Source organism: Nelumbo nucifera, chromosome 1, assembly GCF_055504915.1.
Source record: "Nelumbo nucifera cultivar China Antique chromosome 1, China Antique-T2T, whole genome shotgun sequence".
In the NCBI taxonomy this organism is placed as follows: domain Eukaryota; kingdom Viridiplantae; phylum Streptophyta; class Magnoliopsida; order Proteales; family Nelumbonaceae; genus Nelumbo; species Nelumbo nucifera.
The window spans coordinates 65,322,143-65,345,381 of NC_142649.1; the positions used below are offsets into that span (position 1 = coordinate 65,322,143).

General features: G+C 40.0%; 1 protein-coding gene and 1 long non-coding RNA gene across 2 annotated transcripts; both read right to left on the bottom strand.

The window, feature by feature from the left end:
- Positions 1 to 14,597, bottom strand: LOC104594214 (heat shock protein 90-6, mitochondrial-like). Its single transcript, XM_010254412.3, has 20 exons — positions 14,413 to 14,597; positions 5,928 to 6,125; positions 5,754 to 5,827; positions 5,136 to 5,261; positions 4,933 to 5,026; positions 4,775 to 4,858; positions 4,548 to 4,691; positions 4,337 to 4,450; positions 3,436 to 3,495; positions 3,257 to 3,331; positions 3,035 to 3,139; positions 2,536 to 2,676; positions 2,319 to 2,411; positions 2,115 to 2,192; positions 1,778 to 2,032; positions 1,574 to 1,676; positions 1,143 to 1,314; positions 941 to 1,046; positions 759 to 848; positions 1 to 361 (listed from the first exon to the last, which is right to left on the bottom strand). The coding sequence occupies exons 1-20, from the start codon at positions 14,521 to 14,523 to the stop codon at positions 212 to 214; spliced, it is 2,373 nt and encodes a 790-aa protein (XP_010252714.1). The 5' UTR covers positions 14,524 to 14,597; the 3' UTR covers positions 1 to 211.
- Positions 14,598 to 17,609: 3,012 nt separating this feature from the next.
- LOC104594213 (uncharacterized) lies at positions 17,610 to 22,001 on the bottom strand. Its single transcript, XR_734701.3, has 2 exons — positions 20,349 to 22,001; positions 17,610 to 17,959 (listed from the first exon to the last, which is right to left on the bottom strand). It is a non-coding gene; the product is annotated as an uncharacterized LOC104594213 (long non-coding RNA).
- Positions 22,002 to 23,239: the final 1,238 nt, after the last annotated feature.

Below are 23,239 nucleotides of genomic sequence, written 5' to 3' on the forward strand. Positions count from 1 at the left end.
TTGTCAAATTGGCGTCTCCAATAAATGTGTTCATTTCTTATGAATCTCTTTCTATTACATATTTTCGTTGCAAAACACGGGATACACCTAAAATATACCGATGAACTCTACAACTATTACTACTTTTTCTTTCTCTACAATTTAAATAAAAAGAAAAGTAAATTGGATTATTGGAATCCACTAGCTCTTCGTCATTTTATCACTACCAGCTTCAACGGGTTTCAACAACCTCGGCCTCCATGGTGTCAGGGTTCTTCATCCGTCCCTGCTGGCTATCAGTAGCTGGGGCAGTCCATTTACCAGAGAGTGCCAAGCTCATCATCTCGTATATCTTACCACCCAGCTGAGCTGGATTCTCAGGCTGCATTGAAAATTAAGATAACAAAGAGCTAGAACAATCAGATACATCATCCATATTCCTATGAAAAGCAAAAGACTTGGCTATATGACCCACCAAGTGAGAGGAAGCTCTACCAAGTACCAAGCCACGTGGGTTCATAAATGATTGATATTAATGAGCATATTACCAAGGATCTATGAGCAACCCAATAAACAAAACCTAGATAAACACATACTTTAAAAAAAAATTAAAAAAATAAAAGATGCACTTATTTATCGGGACAAGGCCAACAGTGGTTGGATCGTGAGTACTGCAAATCTGACCCATGTGCTGCAATAATCAACCCACACGGTCATCCACTAAAGGATGACTACCCTAGCCTTAAGTAGCAAACCTGGAAACAGAACAGAATACTCACAGTGAAACCACTAGAAATGAGGGCTGTGTCATACAAAAGATCAATAGCTCTCAGTGCATCTTCATCATCTGGTCTACTCTTGTATGCAGCCTGCATTACATAGAAAATCATTTAACATTTAGAGTGGTACACTGACATCATCAAATAAGGAAAAGAGTTGACTTTGTTATATTTCACCATACATTCAAGTCTTTGATGATTTGGTGATCTGGATTGATCTCAAACACCCTCCTGCTTCTCATGAACTCCAGGCTAGATGGGTCTCCCACTGCCTGTGCCTTCATCAACCTGTAAAGATTTTAAATTAGATTTAAGGGGTGAGCTAACATGCCATGACATGAGTTCCCATTACCAGATTTATGATCTGAAAAAGAAGGCTTTCACCTCTCCATGTTTGCAGACCAGCCAAATTTCCCAGAAACGAGAACACACGGTGATGTGCTCAGGCGGTTAGATATCTGAACACTAGAAACTTTGTCACCCAAGTGCTTCTTGATCCATTCACAAGTTTGACCAAACTCCTGCTTCATCTCCTTCTCCTTCTCATTCTTATCACCTGTCACAACAGCTTAGGTAGATCAGATATCTAGATTTAACCAACTAGATCATTTTGTTTTTATTTACAAGTTCTGGCTAATCAGCATGATCTAATGACAGTAAATGACATCTCCCTGCCTTTGATTTTGAAGAGGCATTTATTTCCTTCTTGTGTGCTCGTGTGTATTCTCTTTTTATTTCTTATTTTTTTCCTTTTTTTTGGGTTTTTCTTTTTCTTTTTTTTTTTCTTTTGGGGGTGGGGTGTTCAATGTACTAACCTAAATCCAAGTCCTCCTTGCTGATGTCAACAAAGTTCTTTTCCTTGTAGGATTTCAAGTTTTGGATGGCAACCTCGTCAATGGGATCAATTAAGAAGAGAACCTAGAGCAACAATACCCAAGAACGTAAATAAAAGAAAACAGTAGAAAGACTGCATAAAAAATCAGCTCAAAAATATTGTCCAGACAAAGATAAGCATATACTTCAAAATCTTTCTCAGAAAGCCTTTCTAGGAAAGGAGTGTTCCTTGCACTTGTCAGACTATCTGTTGCAATGTAGTAGATATCTTTCTGCTCAGGCTTCATGTTCTCAACATACTCATCTAAACTGATCATCTCTTCATCACTCTGAGAAGAGAAGAATCGAAGCAAAGGTGCAATACGCTTGTGGTTTTCACGATCTTCAATGCATCCCAACTTCAGGTTCTTGCCAAAATTCTCCCAGAACTTCTCATAGTCCTAGAGTAAAAGAATATACAAGTAAACAATAGGCACAGAGCACAAGCTATAAAATCGAAAAAAAAATAAAAGATACAGATACCTCTCTATTCTCACTCATAGATATGCCCAAGATCATATCAAAAGCCTTTCGAACCAATCGCTTCCTCATGATCCGTACCTACCAAGATGAAAAGCAAGATGCCAAGGTCAATTTCGTGATTTACTTTGTTAGGCATATAATAAGCAAAAACTTTCTTAAGAGGTTTCCCCAGAAGGATATTTGAGGTATGGTGGATGCACCTACAATGCGACTTTCTTGAAGAATTTCTCGTGAGACGTTCAGTGGAAGGTCATTTGAATCCACAACACCTTTCACAAAGCTTAGATATCTAGGAAACTAGTCAATAGAAACTGGTGTGAGATAACTTGAACTAAAAGTTCTCTTTTGCAAGAAGAGAAAGGAGCAGTATGTTCCATTCTAAATGATGGAATACCATAAAAGACCTGTTGATTCATCTTACCAGCTCCCCATCAAAGTCATCTGAAATAAACACTCGCTTCACATAGAGCCTTATATTCTTTGTCTTGGGATTAATAATATCATCTCTTCCTGTGGGAGCGATAGCTGGCACATAAAGAATAGATCTGAACTCTACTTCACCCTGCAATTAGCCAATTTGTGAATCTCAAAAAGGAAAAATAATTGTGCAGAAAATTCTCTCGTGGGGACACCAGTTCTTAGTAACTTTTTGCAAAGGAAGAACTCAAGAGATCTCAACTTTTTTTCTCATTCATTCTTGTCTCATTGGAGCAGAACCAATGAGTTTTTTAAACACAGAGATATCGACTATCAAGCCAATCTTGCAAAGTCACAGAAAATATTTCAGTAAACAATCCAGGCAAACGAAATAGTATTTTAATATTTCTGGTCATCTAGAAAGGGTATCCTATATGGTTATTTTTAAGGAAACCTCTAGGATTTATTCCCAGTTATCTCATGTATTATATTATTATCATTACCTCTGTAGTGAAATGTGAAGATGCCAAAGGATCCAGGTACTCATTGAAAGTCTTCTTGTAGAACTCATTGTACTCTTCTGTAGTGACTTCCTTAGGGTTGCGTAGCTGCAAACACAGAAAACATGTGAATTGTTCCCTGATAAACCCGGGACAGTCAACAGAGGAGAAGCTATGTTTTTTTTTTTTTTTGATAAATAGAGGAGAATCTATTTTAAGGCTTACCCAAATAGGCTGGGTTTCATTGGTGAGCTCCCAGTCCCAATACCTCTCAACCATGGTCTTCGTTTTCTTCTTTTTCTGTTAGAACATAAGCATCAGAAGGGTTACCATCAAACTTCAATTTGGTAGCTCAAAAACACAACAGAAAGAAACAGTCAACACAATGGAAGACCATGAATTACCTCATCCTTGCCATCTTCTCCATCTTTTTTAGTTTCAGCTGGATCCTCATCAACTTCAACCTGTTAGAGATTTCCCAGCATCAGGAGCACAGAATTAATGTTTTCACATCCAACAGAGAATAACTCATTTACATTGGAGAGTTCTGAAACCAAGAGAAGCAGAAGCAACAAATCCATACAATGGTTGGGCCATTGAACTGGCAAATTATGCCACTTTGGGTTCAGAATTAACCTTACGAGAACTAGGTAGAACTAACATTGAGAGTTTTTGTCATCCTGGCCCAACATGTCTTTACATTTAAGGCAAAATAATTTATAGTCTGGTTTAAGTATGGCACTCATAAAGCACCATAACTTCATCCTTGTACATATAATAATACTAATGTCAAAAAAACTTTATTCACCAATCTTAAGTCCAAGAAATAAGAATCTTTTATCAAAATAAAGTGAAGAAACCACACTGACATGAACCCAACCAAAAAAAAAAAAAAAAGTGAGGTTGGGTTGGGGTTGTTGAACTCAACCTAACCTAACCTGGCCCGACTTGCACCCCAAGGTACTATTGGAGTTTGAAAGAGCTTGAGAAAGAGTTTGGGGAATGGATAGAGATTGTGTAGATGGGGGGCAGGGGGAGTAGTGTTATGAAGAAGAAAACAAGGATTTTTAACCCCTTAACATGGCTTGCTGAGGGCCTGAGGCCCATAGGTTGACCCAGATCAACAAATGGCTGAACTTGGTCCAACTCACTCTCATGCAAGCAAACTGTGGGTCAATCAGTTGCAATAGGAGCTACTTAATCCTTCACATGGCAGAGCTCAGAATGATGACAAAATCAGTGATGCATAAGAATATAAGTATTTTCTATTTTGTGGTGCACCAATACAGGGCTATGTACACAGACCTCTTTAGTAAATCCCTTTTCTTGCCAGGTGTATATAGGAAACGAGACAAACTGTGAATAGTTCTTCACAAGCTTCTGAATTCTTTCTGGATGTGCAAAGCCTTTGTCATCACGCTGTAAACAGGCAGAGAAAACAACTGCTAGCAATCAGGACAAGGGGTCTGGAATAGTTTCACTGAGCACATGGAAGCAAATAACTGTGCTTAATGACCTTCATATATAGTGTAAGGCATGTCCCTCTTGGAATGAGTTTCTCTGGGTCTGTCTCCTCTCGAATTGTATAAGAACTAGCATTGGCTTTTCCTTCCCATACATATTGCTTATCAGATTTTGGGCTCTTTGTTGAAACAACAACCTGTGAATATCAAGAGTATCATTAGCAACCAACAAAAACGAGAGAGAATGAAGAGATAATTTCAAGACTAGTTGATGACATACTCGATCAGAAACTAGGAATGCTGAGTAAAACCCAACACCAAATTGACCTATTAAATTGTTGTCAGCACCAGCACCCTTACTATCCTGTATCCATTCAGATTATCTAAGTCCACTGCATGGCCTTAAAATGACAAAACTAGTTTGTCCATAAAGCACACCTTCACTGCCTTCAAGAACTTTGCAGTTCCACTTTGTGCAATGGTTCCAAGACAGTCAACAAGCTCTTGCCGGGTCATACCAATACCCGTGTCACTGCACAAACAACAAAACCAACTCATATAGTTTTTCCATGATATATGCCAGATCTAAGTCTGGCAGTTCTCCCTGAAACCAGCCATATCTTGTGATTCATGACACTTACGTAATAGTTATAGTCCCATTGTCTTTGTCTGTCTGGACACGGATATCAAGATCTACTGCATCTTTCAAAAGCTCGGGATCTGTAACACTCAGAAAACGCAGCTTGTCCAAGGCATCACTTGCATTGCTATTGCCAATGTATTATATGTCAATTATGAAAGCCAATAAGCCATTAATATCAATAATAAAATAGGAATCTCTTTATTGATAAAAAAAAATAGGAATCTCTTTACTGATAGAAGAGAAAAAAGGAAAAAGGTAAATAGGGGGAAAGCCTCTCAGCATTGGTACCTCCAATTGGTAGAGATCATTCTATAGGAAGGCACTACTTACTCTGGACTCATCAATACCACACAACCCCACACGGCCACACCAAGAGTTAATTCAGACTATAAACTGGTTATTATGGAAATAATTGGGAGAGAACAGAACCATTTTCAATTGGTTGCTCCCAGGCCCTCCAAAAGATTCCTCCAATGTGGATTATGGGGCATCTGTGGAAGCTAAGATTTATTTTATATAAATCACAAGCATTTTTCTAATGATAGAAGCCAAGAGATATTATGAAAGCAATGCCTTTTGAACAAAGGAAGTGAAAATTGATTCAGTACATGGATACCTAATGAGCTCCCGAAAAAAGACCTCTTTGTTGCTATACAAACTGTTAACAATGAGGTCCATGAGACGACTAACCTGCATCCAAATGAGAAATATATCAAAAAAAATAATGACATAAACCTTGCTTAACAACAAAAACGATAAACAAACTAAACCTTCAGTCCAGGCTGAATACCTCTGCTTGGTACTCATATTTCTGAACTGGAGGATCAGAGGCAACAGATGCCGCTGCTGTCGATTCATATTGCTTCCCCAAAAACAGGCCACTGCTTAGGTTGAACAGGGTGGGATGATTAATGTTCCGTCTTCCTGAGATCATCACTGAATAGTATCTTCTTGATGATTGGGAGAGCCTAGAATCACCATCTTGAGACTAAAGAAGAGGTGGATGGATAGCACATAGGAAATATCAGTTTACATCCAGAAATAATTCAAGGTAGCATAACAAACAAATCCCAGACCAGAATTTGCAAAATGCACCCCATCTATCATCAAATTCAGTCACAAGAAAATACAAAACGTTTCTCGTGGATTGGAGATAAATTTCAAAGAAAGAAACACATTGTACAAAGGTGTTGCATTACAGGGCTAGTGTATTACCAACAACAAAGACATGTTTGAAGTCAATTCGTCATTATTAGTCTGGGCATTATATGATTAATTAATTATGATGCATATTGAAGTACAGGCATCATTTTAATGGCTTGGTTTTGTAAGTGAATTACATTGTGCATCACTGAATTCACTTGGAGACAGGCATAAAACTATAAAATATGACATCAGAATTTGAGAAATGACAAATTTAATAAAAGAAGTACAGAAACTTCATGTACAAGAGATGGTTTCCATGAAATATTTCCATTTCCACTTCCATGGGTAGCGACACGAAATTTTACTGGAATCAACAGATTCCCCAGTGAACAATAACGACCAAACTGGACGACCAGACTGGTTAAACCATGACCGAGGCCAATATCTGGTTCGGTCATACCCTAGAAACCAGAATAGGTAAAAAACGCCCAAAACCAGATGATCATGCAGTTTAAATAGAAAACCGGTGAACTGGTCCCGGATTCCTAAAACCGCCTGGATCTCAAATGTGTAGAATTTTCAAATTGCAAATGGCAAGATTCAAACCCATGACTTTTTTCCTTTGATATTGTCTTGTTAACATTAATCCACTTCATTATTTGTGTTGATTTATAAATCTCTAATTATGAACATGTATTTCAAAGAAAATGTGAGTTGGGGGTTTGAACCCTGGTCAATTACTTTAAAAATTAAAGAACTAGCCATCTATCCACCACATTCAAGTATAACATTACTTATATAATATATTATTTATAGTATTTAATTATTTATGTGTCCTATGGTATATATATGTATGTCACATTATTATGGTTCGACTCTAGTTGGGCCATGGTTGAACCTCTAACTCGTAAACCTCTCCCCTTTCCAATTATGTCTGGCCCGATTCTCTGAACATTGACTATAACATAAGTTCATGGCAATATTATTGTAGATATGTGGAGTAACAATGTTATTGCCCTCCTAACTTACATGATTACCACTTTGAGCTAGTTCAGTGTTCATTTCAAACATGAAATTAAATATTACTATATTAGTTTATGTAATAGATTATTTGGTTGATCTATTAGAACCATTTGCATTTTCTATGAGTTTAAATTTTGTTTTAACTCATTCTATCATGAAGTTTTGAATCTTGAAGTTTACAAGACAACTTCAAAATATATTCTTTTGTCTATAACTTTAGTTTCTTAGCTTTGTTTAATGATTTAAAAAGGTGTGCCTACGCTTCTTTTATCATTTCATAAAATATCATTCTTTATTTTTGCATATTTTACAATGTTTCCACTATGTCTACAATTTTTACCAGTATTTTAAAAGCGCTAGGGACAATTTGTGCCTGAGGCACAAGGCGCAAGGCGAGGCGTGCACCTTTTTGAAGCAAGGTGCAAAAATACAAATAAAAAAAGCTAAAAATAAAAAAAAAGAAGTCAGAAAATTCAAAAAATGCCAAAACTTTAAAAAAAATGCAAAAAATTCAATAAATATTAAACACAATATTAATAAAAATATAAACTTAAATTTTAAAATAAATGTTTTAAAAAACCTATTATCTAAAATTAAAATACATAAACATAACATGTAAAGCGTATTCAAATGAAAATTTAAAAATAAAAGAAAACATATAAAGCATTTTCAAGCATGTAAAACCCACAATCTCTTTTTTTCCTCAATTGCATTACTTCAAGTAGCTAATGTGATGTAAAGCATATTGCATTCTTGATTCTATGAGTCACCTTTGTACCACGCCCCTCGAAGTAAGCCCAAACAAGTCCATGTCAGGGTCTTAAATTCTTATTTCTCACATAAAAGACAATGACTTTATAACTTTAATTGCCTTTTAAGAAGATATTTTATTGGAATGAATGAATGAACAACACTTCTTATTGCCCCACCTATACCATCCATACTGGGTTTACCCATAGAGCTTCCATCATAAATCAGCTTTACTTTACTGCCTTGTGGAGGTTTCCATTCCATTTCTATTTTGTTTGTCTCTACCATAAGGTGTTGTCTCCTTCCAATCTCTTAGAATATCAGTCACCATGAAACTCTAAAAGCAATCCAAAGTTTTAATCCAGAATGCTACCTTCACTTTTATTGTCTCTATTACCTCCACCGTGAAACTCTAAAAGCAATCCAAAGTTTTAATCCAGAATGCTACCTTCACTTTTATTGTCTCTATTACCTCCTCCACAGTTCCGCTTTTGCCATTAAAAGTTTTGTTGTTCCTCTCCTCCCAAACCACCCAAATAGCTGCAGCCTTGGTGATTTTCTACATCAACCTTCCTATTTTCTTGGTTGCCTTAGGAAGTTAGGCCTACATATGTCCACCACCTCTTGGGAAAGGATCCAACTACAGCCGAAAATATCACAGCAAAATTCCCAGGTATGTCGAAGAAAGGAACAGAAGATTAATAAGTTGAGTGGGGTTTCTCCACTTTTCCTACACAAAAAATACATATGAGAAGAGAGACAACAAAAATGCATTCTTTTCTGCAACACATCACAGGTGTCAACCTTTCCAAGGAAATATTCCCAACAAAAAGCTTGAACTTTTAGTGGGATAGACCTAGACCACACTTCTTTCAGCAACAAGTCCACCCCTTGTGAAGTATGCAAGGTTAATAACTTGAAAAAAGAGGAACAAGTAAAGAGTCCATCAAGTGGGGGAACCTAGATTCTAAAGTCTTCTAAGAGGGGTCCAAAACAGAAGTCTCCAAGATATTAAGAAGGTTAATATCCCTTAGGCCTCTTCTAAAACCCAAGTACCAGTTGATTCCCGAAGGAGAGAGGATGCCCAAAGAGGACACAAGTGCACCTTTACGATTAGAGAGGGCAAAAAGGTCAGGGAACTGATCTTTTAAAGGATAATCCCCTATCCAAAGGTCTTCCCAAAACAGAATTTTGTCACCCCTTCCCAAATCAAAACATGTAGAACTAATGAATAAAGGCTATACCTTTTGAATTGCTTTCCAAGAGGAAGCTGAAACTGAATGAGGATTGGTTTTAGTATCCCAGTCATTACCTTCCACACCATGAATAATAGCTATAACATTCATCAAAAAAAAAATGAATAATAGCTATAACTTTGTGACACAGCCTGTCTCTTTCAAAGGGGAAGCTCCAAAGCCATTTATTCAAGAGAGCAGTATTTTTGAGAGTGATATTTCCTAACCCTAGACCCCCTAGTTCCTTTGGCTTACATATTTGTTCCCACTTAACCAAGTGATCATTCTTTTCATCTCCCAATTCCCACATGAAATCCCTCATGTATTTCTCTATCTGTCTTGCAACCTGTTGGGAACCAAGGCCCAAACCAAACCCATAGGCCCAGGCCTCCACTCACTCGGACTTACCTAAGGAAGAACACACACAAGCCGTTTCAGCACCTAACTACAACAAGCAACATGTCAGTTGGTCCCTCTGCATGAGTTCGTTAGAGCACACTGAATTTTGTAACACAAATATTGGTTCGCCAACTAGGTATGACAGTTCTCTACACTTCTCCATTTGCTGTTAGAGTGGCGGATGGTAACCACATTGAATGTGAAAGTATTTGTAAAAACGAAAAGCTGGTAATCCAAGACCACACTTTCATCGTGGACCTGCATCCATTGGATTTCAGCGGGGCAAATGTAGTGTTGGGTGTACAATGGCTGAGCCAACTAAGCCCGGTCCTTTGTGACTGGGGACATATGACCATGGACTTCTATTGTGATGAGCTCCGCTGCCATCTGCAAGGTCAGGAGATACCCGGCCCACTAGTGGAAGGTCTACACTCCATGATAAAAGGGGGGTTTGGAAAGGAACACCTGCTGCTGATGCAGATGGGCCCAGTGCCTATTGGGCCTTTACTAAGGCTAGAAAATGAGGTCCAACCATCTGAGAAAGACCATGATAACAAAGGGTGATAGGCCAATTCCCAGAAGTCTTTAGAGACCCAGACCAGCTTCCTCCAAATCAGTTCCAAGACCACCGCATACCCCTAACTCCAGGGGCAGCCCCTACCAATGTGCAGCCCTACAGATACCCGCACTTCCAAAAGACTGAGATTGAGAGGCTCGTGAAGGAGCTCCTGCACAAGGGATGGATACAGACTAGTACAAGCCTGTTCTTGTCCCCAGTACACCTTGTTAAAAGAAAGACGAGTCCTGGCGTTTTTGTGTATACTATCGGGCCCAGAACCATATCACAGTCAAGGATAAGTTTCCGATTCCAGTTATGGATGAGCTATTAGATGAGCTGGGGTAAGCCAAGTATTTCTCCAAAATGGACCTCCGATCCGGCTATCACCAAGTCCGGGTCCACTCTGAAGATATATACAAAACAGCCATCAGAACCCATGATGGACACTATGAGTTCCTAGTTATGCCGTTTGGGTTGTCCAACGCCGCTTCTACCTTTCAGGCCATCAAGAATGATGTCTTAAGGCCCTACCTCCGGTGTTTTATTTTGGTCTTCTTTGATGACATTCTGGTATACAGCAAGGATTGGGATTCACACCTCCAACACTTGGAACAAACATTGAGCTTGCTGAAACAGCACCAACTGTTTGCCGAACTTTCAAAGTGTGTTTTTGGGCAGACTGAAGTCCATTATTTGGGCCATGTGGTTGCAGCTGGACAGGTCATGGCTGACCCAGAAAAAATAATTTGTATATAGGACTGGCCCACGCCCAAGACAGTTAAAGCCTTGCGCGGGTTTTTGGGCCTTACCGGCTACCATCAGAGGTTCATATGTAATTATGGGTCACTAGCAGCCCCACTAACTGGGCTTCTCAAAAAAGACTGCTTCGTTTGGACGGAGCAGGCCCAGAAGGCTTTTGATTCCCTCAAGCTGGCCATGACCCCACCAGTCCTAACCTTACCAAATTTCGAAGAGACCTTTGTGGTTGAATGTGATGCATCAGGTGTGGGGGTTGGAGCGGTGCTCATGCAAAATGGAAGGCCCATATCTTATTTCAGCAAGGCCCTCTCAACAGGAGCCCAGAACCAGTCAACATATACAAAGGAGCTTATGGCAATAGTGTTGGCAATCCATAAATGGCGACCATACTTGTTAGGTCGAAGGTTCATAATCCGAACTGATCAGAGAAGCTTAAAGTTTATATTGGACCAAAAAGCTCTCACCCCAGATCAGCAAAAGTGGGTAATGAAGTTAATGGGCTTTGATTTTTTTATCAAATACAAGCTTGGAGTCACCAACCGAGCTGCAAATGCATTGTCACGGAAAGCTGAGTTGTCGCTGTTAGTACACTCTCAGCCCCATTACCTTCTACTTAAAGCTTTGCGAGAGGAGGCCAGAAATGACCCCAACCTTGAAAAGGTGCGGCAAAGCTATTTGCAAGACCCCACCTCTACACTGGGGTACACCATGAAGAGACCAGACTTGTTTTTTAAAGGGAGATTTGTTCTTTCTCCTACTTCGGCACATCAGAAGGCCTTGTTAGAGCTCTATCATGATTCAGTATTGGGAGGACATTCAGGTATTTTTCGGACTTATAAGAGGCTCTCATCACATTTTTATTGGCTCAACATGAAGAAGACAGTAGAGCAGCACATAGCACAGTGTACAGTATGCAAACAACAAAGTACTTGGCCCAATCCCCTCCTGGGCTCCTGCAACCCCTCCCAATTCCATAACAGATTTGGGAAGATATATCCCTGGACTTCATCATTGGCCTTCCACCCTCTGGGGGCAAGACGGTGATTATGGTGGTGGTCGACAGGCTCTCTAAGTATAGACACTTCATCGCCCTATCACATCCCTACACCGCAACTTCAGTAGCTGAAACCTTCATCAAAGAAGTGATAAGACTCCACAGTACCCCCAAATCGATCGTCTCAGATCAGGATCCAGCTTTCCTCAGTCAGTTCTGGAAGGAATATTTCCATTTACAGGGGGCAATGCTTCATCGATCTACTAGCTATCACCCTCAGTCTGACGGACAAACTGAAGTGTCGAATAGATGCTTGGAAACTTACCTACGTTGTTTTGTGGGCTCTAGGCCCAAACATTGGACGAAGTGGCTCCCATGGGCCCAATACTGGTACAACACCACATTCCAGGCGGCAGCAGGCATGACACCATTCAAAGCAGTGTATGGAAGGGAACCACCACACATCCTTCCGTATGAAATGGGTTCAACCGTAGTAGCAGAAGTCGAAGCCCAGTTGTTGGCACAAGACGAGGTGCTCAGCCTCCTAAAGGAGAACTTATACAAGGCTAACAACTCATGAAGAAGCAGTATGACAAAAAACATAGGGCCGTCGACTTTCAGGTGGGAGACTACGTCTACCTCAAGCTACAACCCTATCGACAGTCCTCTGTAGCAAAAAGGGCCTGGCATAAGCTCTCTCCTCGCTACTTTGGGCCGTTCAAGATAATTGAGAAGATAGGCAATGTTGCCTACTGACTGGACCTGACCAAGACAGCTCGTCTCCACCCAGTTTTTCACATCTCCTTACTTAAGAAGTCCGTGGGAGATCCAACCAAAGTTAGCAACAACCTCCCAACATTTGCGGAAGATGGAAACATTACCCTCATACCGGCCAAGATATTGGATTACCATTGGGTCCATCACGGGAAGAACATAGTGCAAGAAGCCTTAGTAACCTGGACTGGACTTCCCCCCCATGACTCCACGTGGGAACCGTATTGGCAGCTGAAAAATCAATTCCCAGATTTGGACCTTGAGGACAAGGCCCATCTTGAAGGAGGGAGAACTGTTGGGATTTGGGAACCAAGGCCCAGACCCAACCCAGAGGCCCAAGCCTCCACTCACTCGCACTTACCTGAGGAAGAATACACGAAAGCCATTTCAGCACCTAACTGCAACAAGTAACACATCAGCTAGTCCCTCTGCATGAGTTCGTTAGAGCACGGAGTTTGTTAAGATATTTTGTAACCCAAAACTATTATAAATATGGGTTGGCCGAATGAATGAACAGGCAAATGAATCTACTCTCTCTCTCTCTTCATTTCTGCATAGGAGGAAGGGTCTCCCTCGAAGAGACTTCTGAGGTGACAGCGACTCATCACAACCCTTGTTAGCACACAGAAAGTAGATAGGAAATAGATGGGTAGGTTTGTTAGGGTGGCTCTAATCAGGGTTATTCTTCCTCCTGGAGAGATATAGTTTATTTTCCATAGAGCTAGTTTTTTAGCAAACCTCTCTAAAACCAGCTTCCAAAAACCATCAGTTCTCGGGTTTCCCCACAAAGGTAATCCTAGGTAGATTGCAGGCAGCCCCTCTGCAAAACTTGAAAGTTCCCCCTCTTCCCAGTTAATCCCAACAATTCCACTTTTACTCCAATTTATCCTCAGCCTTGACAAGCCCACAAATTTCACAGATTTATTGACCATAATGGTTACATATATAGAATGTGAAGTTTGTTAGAGTGAATCATAACAGAAAGGTAGAAGGTGATTATTGCAACAATCATGGCAATGGTTGGCCTTCAATGGCCTAACAGTCCACTGTGAGATTCCCATGTCATCCTGGCATAGCGGTGTGTTAGGCAGTGCCATGTGCGCAAGAGCTTTCATAAACTCTAACATGTTATGAGCTTCACTGGACCAATTGGGTTTGGAAACTCTTTCAAAGATGGGACTATTGTGCTTCTATCATGGACTGAAACTAGTCCACTACTCGACTCTATGAGATGGTCGAACCTCATTGTGGGAGGGGACTGCAATGGAGGAGGGCCCATGGGCGCTCCAAATATGGTTAGAGAAGTTTCATGTTTCTCTTTCAAATGCATGCTTAGATCAGATAATGCATTAGCTAGTTACCCTTGCAAGGAGTAACCAGGGACCAACTTCTTTTGGAATACCGGAACCAGGTATTTATGTAATTCATTGTAATTGAAGTGTGATCTAAATAGTCTTAGCAGCTGAGATCGGTTTGTACTGTCTTCTCTTTATCCTATCCGGAGATTGAAAAGCTTTTCTTTCATTTCATTAATAAAATTCACGGTTAATGATAAAAAAGAATCGATATCCAACATTATACTTGAGTTTGGGATATATCAAACAGGAAAGAATATCAATTAGGGTTCATGGCTTACTGAGTTGGTGAATGAAGTCGACGAGGAACTTAGAGTAGCAGCTACACTTCGTTGTCGTGCGCCGCCGTTGCGCAGAATAGCAGCGACGGAGCGCCTCGGTAGCCTGTGCATTTTAGCTCCCTCGTAACGACAAACCCGTAGAAAAGAAATTGTTTATCACCAGCTGCAGTGCTGAATTAGGATTTTAGTAGGGCTCTAGAATGGATTTGTAGAAGTTTCTGGACGTGGACACTTTTCCGGTTTTCCGCCCTCCAAGTTTGGAATGCTGAATCGGACCGAACCGAAATTTCCGATTAACCGATCGGTCGGTTGGGTTTCGATTCGGTATTTTAAAAAACCAAAGGTTGGTACCGATATAGAAATAGGTGGTTAATCAAATTGATCGGTATAGATACATTTATATATTACATGTATATTTCTATATATTATATATTATAAATTAATAAATATGCATTATATATAAATAGATATATTTATAATATAATATATTATTTATTATTTAGGATATAATACTTTATATATATTTCTATTATATCCTTATAATATATACAATAAATACAAAAAACAAAAAAAAATCAATGGACCAAACCAATGGTTAATCGAACCGATTAATTGATCAGCTTTGATTGGGTTTCGGTTATTAGTTTTCAAAAAATTGGTCATACTGGTTCGGTTTCAAAAATAGGACCATGATTCAGTTCATGAGCACCCTTACTCAATGCACAAATTGGATGTGTTGTGGGGCATGCTGATTGGGGCGCAAATGTGATCACAATTGGTTGAGAGATCACATCTGTTAGATTTTAATCTCATAAGAGATTAAATCCAATGGGTTTGATTGGTCAATTACATGAGAAATTGCACCTGTACACTTGTTTGTAAAGTTAGCTTTTCTCTTACAAAACCCAGTTTTGAATTTGTCCCATCACATTGGAAAATTATAAGATTTGTTTTCATTATTTTAATAGGAACTGATTTACACTCCTTAGAAATAGTAGAGGAGAGTATGGAGATTTGATACCGCGCAACACGTGTGCACACGTGTGTGGCGCAATGAGGCGCACTTTGCTCACACCCGTGTGGCTCATGAAGGACGGCTTTGGTTTTGGTGCGATGCTGATTGTTGATTAGATCAACGGTCACGATTCGATCGGGTGTGATAACGTTCTAAAGACTGTCTTTAGACGCGCCTCAAAGCTTCTCCTCCAAAGTTACAATGACCCCATTTCCCAACAACATCTGCATCCCACACACAAGTTCCGCTTCAGTTCAGGCATGCTGTATACGTGGACCGTTCGTGTAGCACGAGGACATGCCACATGTTTTTTAATTCGTGTGTTGGCTTAATGTGTGCGAAATGAATTAACGGAGTCTATCATTTATGTCGTTAGCTTCTCATTCATTCTATCCCACTTCCCGCTCGAGATTCATCAAACTTTACCCTTACTAGGCACTCTCACTCTCTCCCTCTCCAACCAGCGGCGACCAACAATCATCACCGGTGACTGTTAACACCGACAACCTAAAAACAACCTCAAGTATTTTGGACTCTGCCATGATAGAAGTTGGACTGTTATCACCAATGACTGATAGAAGTCGAACTCCTCTTAATGGTAATCATAGTTCAAATTCGCCTATCCTTGCTGAACAAGCAAGAATAGCAAGTGTTGGAAAATGGGGTCACTGTAACTTTGGAGGAGAAGCTCTGAAGCGCGTCTGAAGACACTGTCATTAGAACGTTATTTGCCTCCACTCAGTTTCACTGAGTTTGCTGTTGGGTTACAGGCAAATTCGTTCCTAGGATACAACAGAGCCTTGAGCGAGAATCTGCAACCAGCAAAGTTGAAGAATCTACGAAGAAACCTTCTGTGAAACTGTAGCAAACCAGACTGAGAGAGAGAGAGAGAGAGAAAGTGAATTTTGAAATGTGTATTTTGAAGTCTGATTCATTCTCCTTAAATAGTTTATGAAGAGGTATAAAGAAAAGGTAGGTGCTAGTTCAGATAAAGCACCTTGAACAGTCACAATTTCAAACATTGTGACTGTTTAAAAAGTAGTTAACAATTAATGACAACTTTGAATTGTGCCTCTTGATCACACCCAATCGAATCGTAACCGTTGAACTCATCAACAGTGATCGACGGTCAGCATCGCACCAAAACTAAAGCCGCCCTTCGCAAGCCATACGAGTGCGAACAAAGTGCACCTCTAAAGCGCCTCATTGCGCTGCACACACGCGCGCACGCATTGCGCAGTATCAAACCCCCATACTATCTTCTACTATTTTTAATGAGCGTAAATCAGCTTCTTTAAATACTAAAAACAAAACTTATAATTTTCCAATGTGGAACAAATTCAAAACTGAGTTTTGTAAGAGAAAAGTTAATTTTTAAATTAAGTGTGCAAGTACAATTTCTCATGTAATTGACCAATCAAACCATCAACAAGAATGGAGGATTCTATGAAGAAGGAATTCCGACGAGACAAGAGATAGCCACTGCCGACAAGAAGTAGAGGTTTCATCGTGTTGTCTCGTGATTTCTCACTCTACTACTTGGTCGCCGTCGGTTTCACTCCATCATTTAAACTGGGTGTTGTTGGCATTACCTATTATTTTCATTTAAATATTCATTCCTTATTTTGTAACTCCATTTCATTCGTGAATTTTTTTACCTCGTTATTTTCATCTTTGTGAAATTCTTTTTATGATTTCGTCCCTGTAGTGAATTACTATTGTTATTTAACTTTTTGTTGTAACTTTGTTTCTATTATCATCATAGATTTCAGTGATTTCAGGTTTGACTGAAACTTCGTTTATGTGTTTCTATTATCATCGTAGATTTCTGTGATTTCCGCCAAAACCCCTTTCCTTGGCTTCATGGTGGATCTTGTGGACCTCCCTTCCTTTCATCATTGTCCGACAATCACAGCATTCGCGCTACCCGAGCCTGAAATTAACGATCACACGCTAAGGAAGAGAAGGAAGGGCAACATGACAAGTAGTAGGTAGGGGTGTCAACCGGACTGGATTTGGTCCAGTCCAATCCGATCCAACGTTGGTCCATTTACAAATGGACTGGACCAAATCCAATCCAAACCTATATATACAAACTGGATTGGATCCAATCCATTTGATTGGGTCCAACCCGGTCCAAACTAAATGATTATTCAAAAAATACTTGAAAACCCAGAAAATGTGAAAAAGTTATAGAAATATATTAAATTTTATCACAAAAATATAAAAAATTAAAAATTACTGTATCAACCATATATTCCAGGTAGAAATTATTGTATCTAATCAACATTCTTTTCAAAGAAATTACTGTATCAACCAAAAAATTCCATCTCCATTTGATCAAATACCATCAAGAGGATGGATGAACAACTGCAACCAGAGAATAAAAATTCTGAAACCACATAAACCGTTATCCAAACCACCCGAAGGAAGTTGATGTAGCATTTTCCATATAAAAGAATACTAATGGCATGTTCCGATGGTTATGCGCCCCCAGCTCTAGATCCTGGTCCACATTCCACATTCCAGCACCTGTCATTTCCAACCATCAACAGCAAGCACATCATCAAATGGTAATTGTAATGCACTTAACCTTGAAATCCATGAAAAAAAATGATGCATCCATCTTCAGAAGAAACCCAGATAACCTTGATTTATTCACAGCTGACATGTATTGGTCTGAGGTCAAGAACGAACTAGAATGGTATTGGTCCACTACAAATTCCATATTTAGAATTACAACCAAGCAACTATATTCCATCCAAACGAACTCATTTGTTAGTCAACTTCACGTCAACAATCTCATTGAAACATTGTTAAACATAATAGAAGAAACAACACTACTTTATGTGCATCCATCTTCAAAAGAAACCAAAATAACCTTGATTTATTCACAATTGACCTGTTTTGAGGTTAAGAACAAACTAAATTTCCTTTAGGCTGTGTTTGGTTTGATAGAAAATGAGAGAGAGAAGTATAAAGTTGAGGATTACGAAATTTCACAAAATTGGCTACGAACTTTTCCTTGGGAATTCCACAGAATTACTTAAAGAACTTTCTCCCAACTTCCTGTTTCCTATTTACTGGTAAACCAATTGGAGCCTTAAAGCACTATTCTTTTTACTCAAAGAAAAAACAAAGGAAAGAAGAGAAGGCATTTATTTTGGGAAAAATACTGATATGCAAATCCTATCATTGAAACAATTAGAATAATAAAATCTTTTGGGAAGAATAATTTGGAGATTCAAGAATATATAGTGTAGTATCTAAATGAATTTTGTGACAAGATAACAGAAAAAAAAAAAAATCTGTTACCTTCAAGTGAATGTCTTACGTTTGGATAAGACACTTAAGATATGAAGTATCCATTTGGATCTTACCTATACCCAAAACAATTCAATTTGAACACCTCTGTTTTACCTGAACTGATTCCCCTTCCTAATTAACCTCTCTCAATCAAAATGCCCCCAAATCCATGATGATGATCATGGCATCCCCGGCCAGTTCCCCAGTCCCCACCTCTAGCTAGCTATCCCTGCTTGACCTAATCAATATTCTGCTCTACAGTCACAGTATATCTGTAAACATGACACAGACATCCAATGATCCAAGGAAGAAGATGAACGAATCTCGAGATAAACAAAAATATCACAAGTTTACACATCAAAGTCCAATAAAGATAAAGGCTATCTATGACTGTGGCGGCTACCTTGTTCCATAATTCTTGTGCTGGATTTTCCTTCTCTCTCTCTCTCTCTCAGACTATATATGGACATTAATTAACCACCCATCCACTTCACCACTCCAACATGCTAATAGCACCCTACCCTGCTAACACCACCACCTCCATTTTCTTCCTTCATTTCTCTTTTCTAAACTTGGAATGGAAATTGGCTACACATACTCATCAATCACTGTGAATGGATGTCAAGACAACTGAGTTGTCCTGATCATCCTAGCTACACTTATAGGCTTGTAGAAATTAACCATATTTACAGCGGATATCTTCTAACTTCAGGCCTATGTGTTTTATGAATAATTCGAGGGTTACATATGGATGATGCTGAAATGTCACTCTGCTGGATGAAATCTGTCCTATGAAAAAATTGCTCCAAAGGTCCAGCATCAACTGTGCTGTTGGTGCTTGTTGTTTTGTTCTATTTCCTTTCAGAGGGAACCCCCAAGCTTGGCAGGATTATAAGTGTTGTGTGGAAGAGGAGACCAGAGGGCCCACTTTCAGACCCCAATGGTTGAAAAGTCAACTTCAATGCCCTCTTTAGCCCGTCAAACATCCAACATGAGCCATCATTCTCCAACCCCATTAGAAATATCACTCACAAACAAAGAAAACACTAGAGCCACGTCCACATCAGTCCACTGAGAATTCAAGCATTATTTTCACAAATTTCTCTCATATTTCTCCTCAGTCCTCACCATTTGAATTTCTCGATTCGGGCATCAATCAAGGAATGATGTGCACCGGTAAAGTTACCAACTAAGCCATGGTGACTGATAGGTCTGAATGGATCTACATCTCAGCAGTAGTCTGACAGGGATCTACATCTCAGCAAAAGCAACAGGTAAAAAATCCTAAAGGAAACGGAGTTACCAATTAAGCCAAAAAGAAAAAATGGAGGTCAAGTTCGTGGATTCAAGGGTTATAGCTAGAGGTGTAGAAGCCTTTGGAAAATGATCCCGTTAGAGCCTTTGAGAAGCCATTAGAGAAAAGCATTTACAACTGAGAAAATGCAAACAAATTCGAACATATCTGAACATATCCAAATTCAACTAAGAAGAATAAGATACATAACCCATGGGCCATGACATGAGTACATGACCATGAACCACACCAGTGACAGTGAAACCAGTCCGGCAATCCAATATAGAGAATAAAAGGATTACAAGACATGCAATAGCTTACCTGGTTCGGAATTTTCGCCTGAGGTCTGTCAATGCAACAGGGGAGGCTTCTTTGGTTTCTATCGGTTCGTCTTGGATGACGACGATGGCTGATGAGAAGATGAGAAGAAACGACGGCAGCAAAGGATAGAGAGGGAGAGGGACGACGACAGAGAAGGATAGAGAGGGAGAGGAAGAAGAGAAAAGAACTAACAGGGGAGAAAAAGAATGAAGATCAGAACTGAGTTCGAAGGTTGCTTTGAGTTTCAAGGTCAGTTTTCGATTTTGGCTTTGAATGAAATCTGTAGGGTTTGAACTTTGGCGAGATGATAATTCAACGGATTTTGGTTTTAGACCGACTCAAACCAATAATAATACGGACGGTTTTATTTTGGGTTGGCCCAACCCAATAAGAATAATGGATTATCCAAAACCGATTTGATAAGATTTGAATCGGTTTGGGTCCAACCCAAAACCGTCCAATTGATAGCCCTGGTAGTAGGTAGATAGTTGAGTACCGGCAGAACTTCTTGATCATCGGGAGAGAGGGAAGTGGTGCCGAGAACGCGGACATGGAGAGAAGGGGAATTGGGGGGATGGGAGATGCAGGCGAGGATGGAAGTGGTTTCATCAGAGACTCTCAATGGGCGCTGGAAGATAGGTCTTAGTCATGGGTCGCACTGGTTCAGCGCCACCATGAATAGTCCGTGGCTGCAGACGACATTCTCCATATTGAAGGTTGAAACCGACTCCCCAAGCGGCAGAGTGAGAAACATGAGACAATGATGATGACACCTCCACTTCTTCTTGTTTCCAATGGCCACCTCTTCTCTCATCAGACTCCTTTGTCCATAGAATCCGCAAGGGTAGGCGAATCTGAATGATTACCGTTGACAGGAGTTCGGCTTCTATCGATCTCCGGTGATAACAGTCCGACTTCTATTAGGGTAGAGTCCAAAATACCTGAGGGGGTCGCCGGTTATGGCTGTTAATCACCGCCAGTCCAACCGGGAGAGAGTGAGGGTGACTGGCGACGGTAGAGTCCGGTGAGTCTCGAGAAGGAAGTGGAAAATGTGGAATGAAACTAATGAGAAGCTAACGACATGAAGGATAGACTCCATTTAATTCATTTTGCACGCATTAAACCAATGCACGAATTAAAAGACGCGTGGCGCGTCCTCATGGTGCGCGAACAATGCGTATATTTGCGTGCCTGAACTGAAACCGAAGTCCCCACACACGTGTCCTGTACTTATCACTCGGAGATGTTCGATGAATCTATGCCCCATACTGCGCACCTCACATGCATATCTAAAAGTGCATTGAGAACATCTCCGTTGCACGGTTTGGATGTGTTGTGGGGTGTGCTCAGTGGGCGCAGATGTGATCTCACATTCGACTATAAGTTACTTGGCATTCCTATTCTATACTGGGACTAGGCAATCATTACTTTAGAGTCCGTTTGGTTCGTGATTGGAATCGGAATCAGAATCCCTTAAAATTAGAATTGGAATAGTTTATTCCCCTATTTGTTTGGTTCAAACAGAAATCAGAATCGGATTCCAATTGATATTGTTTGATTCATCAAGAGACTGGAATCGGAATCAGCCATGATTTTCAGTTTTGCCCCTGATAAAAATAAAAAGTAGCAAATTCAGAAATTTTGCTTGTAGCTATCCACCGCTTCTTAAGCGTCTCCTCCGACTCATTGTTAATCCACCCATACTCGCTCATGAACGGACTGACTAGGGTTTTTGGAGGGTAATTAGCAATAAAATCCTTCCACACGTTATCACCCTCCAAATCCCTAACAACCTCCAAAAGGCAGTTGTTGCACTTGAATCCTCCCCCGAAGCTGATCATCATCATCACCCTGTCACCTCTTCTTGGCCTCCTTGCTGGCTTCAAGTCGTACTCCGTCAGCCCCAAACTCTTTGCCACCCCATCGATAACCGCCTTTCCGCCGGTATGAAGGCAAAAATGGTCGATCCCAGTCTTGAAATTCACTCTTGCTTTGACACCGCCGCTTTTGCCGACAGATGCACTGTCCTTCTTGGGCTGAGGAAGGAGGCGTGTTACTATAACATATCGAAGCAGCTCCCTTAGTGGTAGCACCTTGGGTGCTAATACTCTGAGGTTCTCAACGAAGGCATGAGTGGCAGATTTTGGGAGGTTCTTGCCAAGGGGAGACCCTGGTCTACCCACGACATCTTCCTTCTGAATTGCACATCCAAAAAGATAAAAAAAGGAAACTAGCAGAATGGGAATCACAATCCAGGGGAGGGGGTCGGGAATGAACATTCCCCCATATGGGGGAATAGAATTTCACCTACTCATTCCCGTTCCGGTTGACCAAACATCCAACGGAAGGACCCCCATTCATCATGATTTTTTAACATCTCTCTACTCATGATAACTTTTCAAAACGTCCAAGGAACCCAATGTTAAAGAGACTAATAGGCATTCGCAGATTACCATTTTATCCTTTTGTATATTCAACACATTTTTTAATATTCCAAAAATGCCTTGTTATTATTCAACCCAACTCATTTTTAAACTTACTTTGAATACTACTTTCAAGGAGCACGATATGAAAGCAAAATGTCTCTCAGCGAATAGAAATCTTATATATTTAAGGCAGTTAGGTGTTTAAGGGCATTTTAATCATAAAAATATGTTTAAGACCGATTAGCCATTCAGGGATAATTTGGTCATGAGAATTGCACTTATGCTGATATGGACAACTTTTGTCGATGAATACTAATAGTGCTCTAATAGATGGTGAGTTTTTAAAAACAAAAACTCACTAACATGGGGTTCTTCGAACGTTTTGAAAAGTTATGGTGAGTTTAAGAGAAGTGTTGAAAAGTCACAATGAGTTTTAGACAATTTCCTTTTAAATTATAAAAATAC